Here is a 13,981-nt window from a genome sequence, read left to right as displayed (position 1 = left end):
GAATCCAGTTAAGACCATGAGGTGCAGGATTCCTGGACAGAGTCATCCACTAACACCATCCCAGCAAACCCAGTGTTTGAAACATGGATGGTTTTACTCAGGTTTTATTTTGAAACAGATGATTTCTCATGGAACTGGAATTTTAGGTACCTTCTGGACTCATTATTCATGGGACTAAGTTAGGAAGGAGAAAATCCCCAGCAAACATTTTAATCAGCATTCCTCCCACACGATGCTGCATCCCACGTTTTGCTGCTGTGCTCAAGGCCGAACACAACTCCCTGCAACTGCCTGAGATGAAACCCATCCTTCCATTCAAATAAATTCTGGCCAAGAGCCTCAAACCATTGGATAAGCAGCAATTCCCCACCCAAACCTGAGGTATCAATGATTTTACAGGGTACTGGTTGAACTGGGGGCTGTTTGTGCAAGAAGGAGCAGATACAGCTTAGAACTAGAGAAAAATACTTGCAGAAGCAGCGTACAAAAACCTGTTTTCAAATAATGGATAAAACAAAGAATTTATTCCTGATTATCTTAATCCTCCTGGGTTCAGAAGAGCAAGATTTTGCATGTTCCTGCCAAATACACAAAACACAGTGGAAAATTGTAGATGCTGTTTCCATTTTTCTTCCTAATTGGAAGAACTTGTGTTTGTATCCTCCCCAAAATCTCTCCTAGAGTTGTGTCAAAAGGAATGATGATAAAGAATGTGTGTTGGAGGTGTTGGAAGGAAGGTGACTCACACCAGCTCCAGAGGGAAAGGACAGAAATCTGCTACCCAAACTAATCCAAAAAGGAGTGTTTGTGGATTGTTTGTTTGGAGAATTAAGTGAAGGAATATGGAGCAGCTGGATCCAAAGGGCTGTGTTTGTGTGGCTGCAGCAGGAATTGCTATCAGACATCACACTCAGAATAACCACAGCAAATCCGTCCCAAGAGAGGCAGAACAGCCTTGGGGATTTGATACAAAGCTTTTGTAGCTAAACAGGAAAACATTTACTTTTGACAAGGGCAGATAGTGTCAGCAAGAGTGGAAACAGCTTTAAACATTGAGAGACTTAGATTAGATGTCAGGAAGAATTTATTATTCAGAGGGTGGGGAGGCCCTGGCACAGGGTGACCAGAGCAGCTGTGTCAGCCCCATCCCTGGAAGTGTCCAAGGCCAGGTTGGATGGGGTTTGGAGCAGCCTGGGATAGTGGGAGGTGTCCCTGCCCATGGCAGGAGGGCTGGAATTAGATGTTTTTTAAGGTGCCTTCCAAGTCAAATCATTCCATGATTAAATGATCCTCTGACTTTGATCAGCCTCTGGACCAAGCCTCAAAAGAGAATATCAAAGTGGTGATGCAGTTTTGTCAAACTTGGTTTATCTTGTCCTGGCTCTTTTCCCTAAGCTTCCTTCATAGCCAATGGGAAATGAAAGCACAGCTGTTTAGCAGAGGATAAATTGCTTGTTTAATAAATCATCTTTCTCCAAGACTGTACAGAAAACCTGAGCTAATGTTGTTTAATTAGTGTCTAATTTTGTCAGATTACCCAGAGCTGCATATCAGACCAGGAATTTTCTCCTGTAGCTGCTCACTTTTTGGTTGCACTTTCCACACAGCCTTGTTTGATTCACACTTTAACAAAGCCTTGGTAGGAATATGCAAATTCCAGGCTGATTTATCCAGCACAACCCCTAACTTTCAGATGGTTAAACGATAGCTGCATGAATCCCATTCCTAACTCTAAACTGGGGAGTTAAATCAGGCTGTTTCTGAATAACAATGAAATATCCAGCTGGTGAGGAGATCATACAAACTGAGATGTTCCTTGCAAAGCATAAGGACAGCACTTTACCTTCAGTCTTGCACTGGACAGTGTAGTGGACAGGGGTGTTGGTTTCCACAGGTTTCCAAACCATCTGCACTCCATCCTTGGAGACCTCCACGATGTCAGGGGGTGGAGGGGAGGGGGGAACCTCTGTGGAGAGGAGGCACAAACCCCATGAGTGTTAACTGCAGCACTGCTGTGACAGAAAACTCTACACCCAGCATGTCTCAGCTACAGATATTGTTTATATATATATGTAGAAAACATGTATATGTTTGTTATGTATACATATATATACACAGAGCTAGTGGAACAGCAATTTTACCATCCATAATTTAAACTCAGTACTAAGATTGTTGTCTTGGAGTGGCTCTTAATCCAGGAGAGAAAATAAAGAGGGAAGAAGAGGGAGAGAACCCTGCACAGGCTTCAGACCACAGCAAGGGAGAGATCTTCCTCTGCACCCATGTGCAGAAATCTCACTTCAAAGGGATTGACAGGTCACATTTTTGGGGGCAGAAGTACTTAAATACCTATTTCTGTAGGTACTCCTTCTCTCACCTGCTTTTCTTATGACACAAGAGGTGGATGCTGAGCCCAGAGAGTTTGTGGCCACACAGGTGTAAATACCAAAATCCTCAGCATTAACAGAGAGAATCGTTAACAGCTGGAAGTGTTTGAGCGTGGAAGAGATGAGGATCCGGCTGCTGCTCTGGACAGGGATCCCATCTGGAAAACAGGAGAAGGGAGAAGTAAGTACCCTGAAAATTGATACCAAGGTGCTTAAAGCTCTCCCTGGAGCGCTGTTCCAGGGGTCAGGGACTCTCTGGAGGGCTGGCAGTGTCACCTCTGAACCAGCTGATGTGCAGGGAGGAGTGAGCTGCCGTCCTGCACGAGAGCGTCACGCACTGTCCCGCGGCCACAGCCTGGTCCATGAGCTCCTCAACAAACGATGGGGCTGCAGAGAGGAGGGAAAGGGTGACTCAGAATAGCCTGGAGACCTTTTTGTGGAAAACAAATCCCTGCAGGACATCAGAAAGCGTTTTTAATGGGGTGAAGAATTTTTCTGGTTGCTGATCTGCCATTCCTTTGACCATCATTTGGAGAATCCCCTGGGCATGGTGCACACAGGTGAAGGAACTCTGTTCACCCATGGGTGCAGTGGGACAGATGGATCTTGGAAAATCCATGGGGAATATCTGCATTGTCCAGCCCTGGTACAGATAAAGCAGCAGAACAGCTCAGAGCAGAGACAGACCCTGTCACAGTAAGGGTTTTCCTCTGGCTGAACCTAAATGTGGGGGCAAAACTGAATTATGGAATTTCAAGGATGAGGGGCTCAAATAGGACAAGAGGAGATGGCATCCAGTTACCCAAGGGAGGTTTAGTTTGGATATTAGGGAAAATATCTTCATGGAAAGTGTTGTCAAGGACTGGAGGAAGATGTCCAGGCAGTCACCATCAGGATTTAACAGGGATTTAACAAATGTGTGGCACCTGCAGACATGGTTTAGTGGTGGCCTTGGCAGAGCTGGGTTGATGGTTGGACTCAGTAGACTTAGGGGTCTTTGCCAACTAAATGATTCAAAATCAAATGATCAAGACAAAACAAGGAGAGAGAAGGAGACAGGATATTGGAAAGATGGATATTGCAGAAGAAAAAAACTATAAAGCATCAAATCTGCTCCTATCTCCATGGGGAAAGGGGAGCTCAGGTTTTCTTCTGTGTTTCTCCAGGGGTTTTTTCTGCAGTGTCCAGGGGCTGCCAGCCTCCCACACCTGCCCTTCCCAGTGTTTGTCTGGGCTCTGTGGAATGCTGGCACAGTGACGTGACCTCAGAAAATGCTCCTGATGGAGTCAAGGGGAAACTTGCCAGAGAAAAAGCAATTCTTTCCTGGATCACCCTCTGAGGGTAAAACAAACCAATGACTCCTGCCACAGCAATACCTTTCTCCTTTGGGGTGAGACTTGGTAGCTTGAATGAAGGGAGCGCTGATTTCCTCTTCAGAGATCCTTCAGCCCCTATTAACAGCTCCTTTTCTGCTGCCTCACTTCCCAGCTCACCAAACTCTGTTGTGACAAAGGATGAGAAGTCATTCGAGGCCATCCTTCTCCCCATGGCATCCATTGGCAGTGACCTTTCTGTCTTCACACATAAATAGTCACAGATTCCCTTATTAACCAGCGTTTGATTAACAGGGAAGCCTGTGACAGCTGCTGCAAACAGAACAGTGTCCTGGAAGAACAGGGAATATCCAGGGATGGTAGAGAAGAAAGGACAGATCCCCATGTCCAATAACCAGGGTGACTTCAGCTTCTCCCAGTCACTTTAACGTGACAGATTTGCCACAGTCAGATGACAACTGCAGCAAGGAAAGCGTCACCCAGCCCTGATCTGCTTCTGTGCAGCCTCAAACAGGGAATCTGAGCCCCTTCCATTGGTGCATTAACCCAGCTGGCTCTGCACTGAAGCCAGCCAGTAACAGAGATCTGATGGTGGAAACTACTGATTTCAGAACCTACCACAGCCAGATTTGCAATTCCAGTCTAACCACAGCTTCAAATATGCTTAGAAAGAGAAAAAGGCAACTTTAACAGAGCCCAGTTACAGCAGCAAATCTGTGAAGGAACAATGTGAGATAATTACCTTCCTCTGGCTCAGGAGATGTCTTTCCTTTTAGGATTCTTGAAATATGGGCAACAGAAGCTTTTACTCTCTTCTTCAGACTCTGCTCCACTGACTGCTCCACTGAATGAGACCTTGCATAGGGCTTAAAGAGTCCGGGCTTGGTGTGGAAGGAGCTTTTCTGCTTCCCACTGCAGTCCTTTTGGGAGCTATACATTTCTTTATGGCTCTCTGCCCCTTTCCCCATGGCTAATAAGTTAGCTGCCTTTGAATCCTCAGATATTTCCAATTGGTTCTTCCTGTTCTTGTCTTCCTGTTCCCTGATGCACAGTTTTTTGTCCTTATGGAGATGTCCTGCAGGAGGGGACCTTGCCCTTTGACCAAGAAGCATAAACCGCCTAGGAACTGGTTTGGGTGAAGGCTTCTTATAGCTCAGAAACTCAAATGGAAAGTAGACAATGTCATACAAATCTGAGAAATTCAAATAGGCAGGCTCCACTTCTGAGATGTCAAACTTGTGGGGGCCGCTGCCAAGACTGGGTGTTTCATCTGACAGGTCTTTGATTTTCACCAAAGAAACTTCTGGGTGTTTCCCAGTGTCCTTGATCACGGGCACGTGGATGGGTCTTTTTGTCGTGTCCAAGCTCTCTGTGGAGGAAACGCTCTCTGGGCTGGAAGGAGAGGTCTCAAATGCCAAGTCCTCCAGCTGCTCACATTCCTGAGGAACTGTCTGTGCTACCTTCTCCTCCAGGACTCCTTGGTCCTCACTCACAGCAAGGTAAGGTTCTGCAAGGCCATCCTTCTCAGTGACCTCTCCTCTTCCACCCTGGTGGACAGAAGGGAAGGAGCTGTCCCTGTGTGTTTGGCTGCCTTTGTAGAACATCTCTCTGTGAGGAGAAATGTGCTTCCTGCTTCCCTTCTCTCCAGAAACTGACTCTGCCCAAACATTCATCTCTTCGGAGAGGGAAACCATCTCATCCACTAAGCCCTCCAGCACAGCAGACTCCTCATCACTGTAGAAAGAGGATCTGTGGTGTGACAGCTCCTGACTGTGAGCCCTGCGGAGCAGTGGTGGGGCAGCTTTTCCAGCATCACATCTTCCACTTTCTAAGGCAATGCCTCCACCCTCCCCATAAACCTCTGGATATTCCTCATATTCCAGGTCATAGGCTGAAGCTGGAGCAACTTCTGGTTGTGAAGGAGTTAATGCACCTGAACTGCCACTCTCCAGACCATCTGAAATCCCAGCCCTGTGCTGCTCAAACACCCCGTGTCCAGCCTTGGGGAAAGGAGCAGCCACAGCTTGTCCAGCTGCTCGGCTTCCTGTCACAACAGATCTCATCTCACTGTGAACTGACACCCCTGGATGTTCTTGATTTTCACTCTCCCAGACCTGAGGGAGGACAGTGCTTTGGGAGGACGCAGCTCTGGCTGGGTATCTGCTCTCCAGAGCAGCAGGATCTGAGCCATGGCCTTCAGGAACCTCCTGGGGTTCAGCTCCTTCATGGGCCAAACTGGAAACAACCTCTGTGACAAAAGCTGAGCTTTTATTCCTCAGAGCAGCAAGTTTCTCCTTGCTGAGAGCCTGCTGTGCTCCACCAGAGGCCAGAGGTGGCACTGATCCTGGTGGTGGGATTTGGGGAACACGGAGTTGCTCTCCCTTCAGGACAGCTGATGCTGTGTCTGAGTGAACAGGAGCCTTCTTGTGTGTTTGGCTTTCATCACCGTGGGCTGATGGTGCAGTGATTCCTGGAACAGCTTCTTCTGCATCTTCCAGGACAGCAGATCTCACCTCTTTAGGGGTCTTCAGCTTCTGAGGAACACCTTCACCAGTGGTGAGGGTACCTGGCTGTTTGCCCAGCATGACAGTAGCTGCTGGAACACTTTTCCCAGGAATTTCCTCACTTTTGTCTTTACATACTGGAAGCAAATCAGTTTCTGTTTGTTCTGTTGGAACAGCAGAGCTTTCATGCTCCATGAGTTCAGATCCAGCAGTGCCATGAGCAGAAGTCTTTTCATCTGATTGTTTCTGCCTTTTGTCTTTCCAAGGTGGGGCTGGGGCTGTCCTTTTGATAAGCAAACTTCCACCTGTTAGATCTGGGTGGCTGTCGGTGGGAGCAGGCTCCTGGGGCAGACACACGCCTCCCTTACTCGGGGGAGATGACTTCAGGGTGGTCTCTGACTGTGTGAGGGTTGAAATGGACTCTTTGCCCTCCTGAAAAGCAGAATCAGAGGCAGATTTACCCTCTGTGCTCTCATGTTTTGGAGCTGATGGTGCTGTTACATCTGAGCACTGGGCAGTTGGAATGGGGCTTTTTCCTTCCAAACATTCAGCATCCTCCTCAATCTCAGTGGCTTTTGACTTCTTCAGTAAACGCTTCCTGTTCTCGCTCCTCAGAGGTGACACTGGAAATCCCTCTAGCTGTTGTATAAGAGCAGGTGGGCACCCATTCCCCTCACAGTGTGTGGAGGGAGAGGGCTTCTCTCCTGAGCAATCCTTGCTGGCTCTCCTGACATCCCCTGGCTCTGCTGTGTCTGCTGAGCATCCCTTGCTGGGCCCTGCGGAAATGTCACAGTGATCGCTGCCTTCAGGGCAGCTTTCCTGGGACAATACATCACAGTCCTCCTCCAAAATATCTTGTTCCCTCAAGGATCTGGAGGCTCTCAGCCTGTAGTCATCCAGGGAACGGCTGCGGCTGGCCCCAGCAATGGCAGGGTGTGGTGGCTTCCTGGCAGTGTCAAACGACGCAGATTTGGTCAGGGATCCCAGCAGACTTTCCTTGTGATCATCTCCTCCTTCTTCTTCTTCTTCCAGTTCAAACTGCTCAAGGAGGGGTTCACGGAGGCCACTGAGGGGCACTTTTGAATATCCACCCTTGCGGAAAGTCCTTCTGGCTCTGTCCAGGTGCCTTCTGAACTCCCTGCCTGGTGAGGAAGGCGGCCTTGCAGGCAGCTCAGTTGCTTGGCTGTAGAAGGTGCTTTTAATGACACTCTGCCTGGGAACACAGGCAGATGGCTTTTCTGTCCCATCCCCTGCCTCCTCCATTCTGTCCTTTTCACATAAAGATGTATCTGGTTTTTCTTTCTGATGCAGAAGCGATGTGCTTTCTGTGGAAGCCCTCAGGGATGAAGGATCAGCAGTGCCACCTTTTTGGGATGGCTCTCCCCGAAGGCTGGGAAGGAGCCTCTCCTCTTTCTCCTGTAAGATACTCTCCATGAGCTCCTTGCTCTCTGTGGGTGATTTCTCCCCCACCTCCGCTTTCATTGAAGCATATTTCCTCCTCATGGGTTTTACTGGAGGGATGGAGCTTTTGGCAAGTTCCCTTTCGCTCGCACATTTCAGAGGCTCGGGATGGCCTGGGACATCAAATACGGGCAGGTGCAGTTCAGGGGTGGAGCCAAAGTGCCTCTTTTTTGGGAAATTGGAGTTTTCGTTGTCCGAGGAGGAGCCGCTGGTGCTGGATGAAGTGCTCTCCTCGATGAGGTGTCGGGAGATGGCCAGGGAGCTGTTGTCATGGGTCTTTTCAAGGATTTCTGGGATGGACCTCATCACCAGGATGGATTTGTAGCACATCAGGGAGCGCTGAGAAGGAAAACAAGACACAGTCCAAGGAGATGGGAACACGGTGGGAGTATGGAAAGCCCACACACCAAAATGAACTCCTGCTCCCCAAATACCACACCCATGAGTCTGATTAGACACTGCCACCCTCTGCACATGTCACCTCAATTTCTCTCCAAATCATCCTCTTCCCTCATTCAGAGACATGAAATTAAATTGATTTCAGGGAACACACTTGCTCTTATGACTGGGGGAAACAGGACTCTGTTCGAGATCTCCAAAGTCAATCTGGCCACTCAAAAGAGGTGGAAAGGAGTTTTTGATGGAAAACATCAGATGAGAGACTCACTGGAGTAAATGGCTTTAAATCCTTTGACTGCAATGGAACCTACAGTGACTTAGGCCAGCAGAAAATCTACCAAGTGTAGGAGATGGGACTCCTCTGCTCTAAATTCTGCCATGTGGGGCATCTCAGTTGAAGCTGGGCCTCTCCTTCCAGCCAGCAGAGAGAAACTGGCATGCTCAGAAGGCAATCAGTCCAATTATTTGAGAGAACTTCAGGAAAAGAGGCATTTTCTTGCCACCTGCCTGTAATTCAGCTCCAATTGCAAAGGCAGCTGAGGGCACCTAACTCAGACACAACCTTGTGTCTTACAGGCACCAGCATGGGTTTCCAGGCAGAAAAATAATATGAATAATGAATTCCTGATACATCCATCCTTCCCAGGCTTTTCCCCAACTCCCAGCCATGCTCAGATCTCTGCTGAGCTCGCTGTCCTAGCCAAAAAGATTTTCAAAGATTCAGATGAAATTAAAAATAAATATAACTAAACAGAATCAACACAGATTAGGGGCAACTCACCTGCCACTTGCTCCGAGCCACAATGAATTTGAGCTGTTTGGTATTAATGAAATGAGCTGCTTCAAGAGGAACATTGTGCTGCCAGGTGGAAAGAGAGGAAAACCATTGGTTAAAAAATCCTGATTTCATTTCTTGAGAAGTTTTTGTGGTTTTTTTTAGAATTCTCTCTTTACACAATTGTTTAATTTAGGAAGGTTACGTTAGATCAAATGCTGCAGTCCTTTCATAGTTAAATTGCAGACAAAATCAGCTTTTCAGTGATTAAATCAAGCCCTGTTCAATACCTATCATTAAATTCTTTCTGCTGTTGTTAATTTTTAACTCTTTCCCTTACTGATTTAAAACTTTGGAATATAAACCCTAATTCTGGTCTGCAAGGCAAATTTCCTTTCTGTACTGACATGGTAGAACAAGAGGGAAAAGCCTCAAGTTGCACCAGGGAGGTTTAGATTGGGTATTAGGGAAAATTGACTAATAAAGGACCAAGAAAACTTACCATGAACCATTTGTGGGAAAGACAGTCCAAAGCACTCGGCCTGGACCTGGTAGGAGAACAGATTGATGTTTTAGTAGGAAGATCCCCTCCAACAGCAACCACTGATCTTCCTGAAGGTGCTGCTGCCTGCAGGCACCCACGACACACAGGGGTGTGTGCTTAGGATGCTGATTTGGAGCAGAGAAACCAAAAAGACACAGCAACTCAAGGTTTCCTTCCCCTGAAGGGAAAACATCCTCCTTTTTCATTCTGGCACTCCCCACAGACGCTCATGAAGAGCTCATGGCTCTCTGGAAGGAATCAAGGGTGTCCAGAGCAGCTCTGAGAGTGACTTTGCCTCTTTAGGTGGCCAGAGTGAAAATAGCTTTGGCATCAGGCAGAAAGAAGTGAAATTAAAATAAAGTGCCTGTAAATATGCCTTCAAGCCAACTTTTGTACTTGAAATTGCTTAATGAATGTGGTCAATGTTATTTAATTCCTGCACAACTCCCTCCATACCAGTCTGTGCTCTTCCCACTCATCTGTGTCGTTCCAGAAACTCCTCAGCCTGGAGGAGGCAGGGAGCAAGGACATCACCACACCAGAGAGAGGCTAATTTGGAAAATCTGAGTTGTGGGTTGGGTAATGGGGAATAATAACGAAGAACTGTGGCAAAATGCACCACATCCCTCTCAGCTTTCTGCTTTTCAAACCAAATAATGAGCTGGGATGTGCCTGCTGAGACCCCAACAGCAGTTGAGGGTCTCAGCACAGAGGGAGGCACAGGAGGGCACTCACTTGGGGTGCTGCTGCAGGATCCCTTTCATGAAGTCCTTTGCATCTTCACTCAAGTGAACAACATCAGGAATGGTCCATGAAATTTCCCCGTTCTGGATATTTAGGAGAGTTTTCCTGTCGTTCTCCCCAGCAAATGGAGACTTGCACGTGAGGCTTGTTTATTGAGCACCATAAAATGAAAGGAGACAGGTTTTAGATTTCTATTTTCTGTTTGAATGACAGAAGCACAAATGCTTACAGGGAGTTTTTAAATACTTGAGGGGCTCTGTGCCTGAGACTTGCAATGTTCATGAGGAGGAACCAGGAAATGAGGAAACCACAAAATAAATTGTCCTTATTAGGGAAGGACTGAATGGTCCACTCAAATCCCTCACTTGAAAGTACTGGAGGGCTCTGATGGACAAAGGACTGTTAAGGGAATGTTTCCAAGACTTATTTACCTTAAATATGTGATGACTCCAACAGCCCTGAGGAGAGAAGGAACACAAATGTCATTTTTTCTCATATTTTTCCATCCTTCTCAAACCTCTCTTCCTTCCACTAAACATCCTGGAACAGCAAGATTAGCTTCTCCTCACCTTTCAAGAATAATAAATCCTGAAAGTTATTGGGTTTTTTTCCATTCACTTTTCCCCTTCAATATTTTCTAAAATTGTTCTCAAGCAATCCTTCATTTTTAAAGCATGGATAGACAAAAAGACTCAAAATACTTATTTTTTTTAACTTTGTTTGCCTTTTCTAGAAAGCCCTTTAGGATCATTCCCTCTAGTTGCTGCCTGGAGTAGAGATCATCTCCTCGAAGATGCTCCTTTCATTAATTAGCAGTCAGAGTTCAATTATGGCTGAGAAACATTAGACAGAGGAGCTTTAAAGAGCCTTGATGGCTTTTGGATTGTCAGGGCTTGCTTTCAGTTTCCTGTGTTATTATCACTGCTTCATTTACTAATTACCAGCTAATGGAAATTCAGGCCATTGAGGGCCTGGAAAAGCTTTCTGGGGAAATGAGAGATTACCAGATATCAGTTGCTTTTGACACTGGTGACTGGGAAACAATTTCTGGGGCAACAAACTCCGGAGAGCCGTATTTGCTGTACTGGGGCTCCACGGGTGTGATCCTCTGGGCAAATCCAAAGTCACAGATCTTCAGGTCTTCCCTCTCAGGATAAACCATGAGGATGTTCAGTGGCTGTTGAAAGGAAAATAATAAATGGGGGATTATTTCTTGAGAGCAGGGCAGGGAGTATTTTCAGTTGTGTTTCAGAGAACACCCAAACCCTGGCCAACAAGAACTTGGGAAAAGCCAGACCAGCCATTGCTCGTTACCTTGATGTCCAAATGAAGGATGTTGTTGTCATGAAGATATTTGATTCCTTCCAAAATTTGCTTGATGTACAGTTTGACCTAAGAATTGAGTCAGTTATTAAGCAATTAATAAATAAACAATTATTAAAGAGGGAGAGCAAGTAGAGAGTTGCTCATTTCACCAAGATTTGATCTTTAAAGGTCCCTCCCAATCCAAACCCTTCTATAATGTTTCCTCTGAGAATTTCTAAAAAAAAAAAAATTATTTTACCAGTAAATATTGGACACCTGGATATTAGATGTGAGATGTGAAACATTTCAAAATTTTAGCACCAAGGATGTGAAAAAAAATCCCTTAGAAACCATAATTTCAGCTTTTCTTTTAAGGACAGAGAGGGACTAGATAGAATACAGTTACAAGAGGGTAAAGTGGTATTAAGTAAGTGGAGACAGGAGCTCCAGATGACAGATAGAAAAGAAATTACGACAATAGAGTAAATAAAATCTTTTTTTTTTTTTTGGCTGAATGCAGTGCTGGTGGTCAAACCCCCTGGATGTTTGTATTACTCCCCAAAGAAACCCAGCTATCAATGAAAGTTGATAGGAACACACTGTAAAGGATGATTCTGCTTTGACAGATATCACTGGCTCATATTCCATATTCCAAAAGGAAAATGCAGAAAGAACCAACTCAGCTTTCAAATGGGAAATTACCTCAGCTTCAGTGACCACATTCTTCTTGAATAAGCGGTCCAGGAGCTCTTCATTGGAGCATCTGGCAGTGGCATTAAGGGACAACAGAACCACATGGAAATTCTTATTTTGACTTATTTGGAAGCACCTCCATCCAGCCAAAAGCAGAATTCATGAGGTGATCTCAGGCAGTGGGATCACCATGAAAGTCTCTGCTGCCACACAGTCCTTGCAGAACTGGGCTGCTCTAAACCTGGTATCAGTTCTGCTAAAATCTGCCTGCTGATTTTGGGGTTTCTGTTCAGCATTTCCCTCATCCTCACCCAGTCTGCAACTCATGGAAACAGAGCTCATAATTTCCAGATGTTTCAGAAAATAATTTGGGTGCTTAACAATTCACTCACACTTGTATATACAAGTGTGATTTTTCTCACCCAGCAGAAGCTGAGGATTGCAGTGGAGTTCTCACAGAGCTATGCTATCCTGCAGTGCAGAGAAGGATTCTGTGTTTCCTTTTCTCTCAGGAAAAAAAACAAAACCAAAAAAATATTTATTGCTTAGATATTTAATAAATGAGCTCTACCCAGTACTTCCCAGCCTTTTCAGCCAACTGCACAAAAAAAGGATACAACTCCAGAATCAAAATCAGTGTTTTTCGTGTCTCAAACTCATCCAGGAGCCTGGTAATTCTGTCGTGGGATAGAGAGGCAAGAATATCCCTCTCTTGATGAGCTCGAGACTTGGTTTTGCTCCGCAGAGGGATGAACTTGGCAGCACAGGACACCCTGTTCCCCTTGTGCACCACCCGTTTCACAAAGCTGAAGCAGCCCCTGTGCAGGAATGGGAGAACAAGCCCTGATCAGACCTGGGCAGAGATTTTCCCACACCATGGCCTTTGACAGCTCCCTGCTGCTCGGTGTTTCTGCAGCACAAGAAGCTCATTTTGCTGTGTGTGAGGTTCTGTTGCCCTCTCCTGGCTGTCTCCAAAGGGAAGCAATGTGTTCCCATCAAGGGAAAAGCTGTTGCAGATGATGCAGGCTCATGCTGGCAAAAGCTGGTGCTCTTGGATCCCTTGGACAGACCCGATGTGATGGGCTTGGGATGCTCCTGTCACCAAGAAGCCACATCCAGGCACTCCTCTGTGAGCCTTTGGATGTTTCTTCTGGTTGGAGCTGCCCCAGCACACCTTGGAGTGACCTCCCACTTCTCCCTTCCACCTTTTCAGGACCCACCTCTGCCTCAGCAGCTCAGATGGACAATGAGGTGTTCCCTGGCAGTGATTCTGTAGAGTTGGAAAATTCATTTACCTTCCAATCTCCTGCTTAACCTCATAATGGGAGTGGAGCTTTCTCCTGGTGGCCACTTTCTTTCCTTCTTGGTCTTTCTTAGCTTTGGAAATGAAGAAAAACATAAGGGTAAATAATGCAATAGTGTGCAAAGTTATTACAGGATAAATTAAGGCAGGAAAAAATAGAGGGGTCTTCTAAACTTGTATGGAGAATTAAGTGGAGATGTTTGATAACAGAATGTGTCAAAATGAACTTTGGGGTTGCCCAGAGAAGTGGTTTCCCCATCCCTAGAAGTGTTCAGGGCCAGGTTGGATGGGGTTTGGAGGAACCTGGGATAGTAGAAGGCATCCCTGCCCATGGCAGGGAGTTGGAATTAGAGGATCTTTAAGGTTCTTTCCAACCCAAACCATTTTGGGATTTTGTGATTTGCTTTTATCCTGGATCCTGCCATACTGGCCATATATAAACAGAACAGATTCCATAGAGGTACCAGAGCATGAGTGCAACAAATTACACATTGCCATGGCAGTGGAAACAACTCCTGCAGCTGAGAGGGTG

The 13,981-nt window shown here is 46.1% G+C and overlaps 1 protein-coding gene across 1 annotated transcript in view; it reads right to left on the bottom strand.

The window, feature by feature from the left end:
• Positions 1 to 13,981, bottom strand: part of OBSCN (obscurin, cytoskeletal calmodulin and titin-interacting RhoGEF) — a 165,755-nt gene that overhangs the window by 6,521 nt on the left and 145,253 nt on the right. Inside the window, exons 96-109 of the mRNA XM_033512198.1 lie at positions 13,442 to 13,523; positions 12,764 to 12,964; positions 12,156 to 12,216; positions 11,463 to 11,540; positions 11,153 to 11,325; positions 10,580 to 10,606; positions 10,140 to 10,292; positions 9,363 to 9,408; positions 8,867 to 8,944; positions 4,464 to 8,025; positions 3,764 to 3,886; positions 2,664 to 2,774; positions 2,378 to 2,545; positions 1,844 to 1,966 (exon numbers count right to left, since the gene is read on the bottom strand). Of these exons, the coding sequence (XP_033368089.1) occupies positions 1,844 to 1,966; positions 2,378 to 2,545; positions 2,664 to 2,774; positions 3,764 to 3,886; positions 4,464 to 8,025; positions 8,867 to 8,944; positions 9,363 to 9,408; positions 10,140 to 10,292; positions 10,580 to 10,606; positions 11,153 to 11,325; positions 11,463 to 11,540; positions 12,156 to 12,216; positions 12,764 to 12,964; positions 13,442 to 13,523 (4,986 nt within the window). The remainder of the gene's footprint in view (positions 1 to 1,843; positions 1,967 to 2,377; positions 2,546 to 2,663; positions 2,775 to 3,763; positions 3,887 to 4,463; positions 8,026 to 8,866; positions 8,945 to 9,362; positions 9,409 to 10,139; positions 10,293 to 10,579; positions 10,607 to 11,152; positions 11,326 to 11,462; positions 11,541 to 12,155; positions 12,217 to 12,763; positions 12,965 to 13,441; positions 13,524 to 13,981) is intronic.

This window comes from Parus major, chromosome 2 (genome assembly GCF_001522545.3).
Source record: "Parus major isolate Abel chromosome 2, Parus_major1.1, whole genome shotgun sequence".
Lineage (NCBI taxonomy): Eukaryota > Metazoa > Chordata > Aves > Passeriformes > Paridae > Parus > Parus major.
The sequence above is the reverse complement of the archived record's forward strand: the minus strand, read 5'-3'. Positions and strand labels throughout refer to the sequence as shown.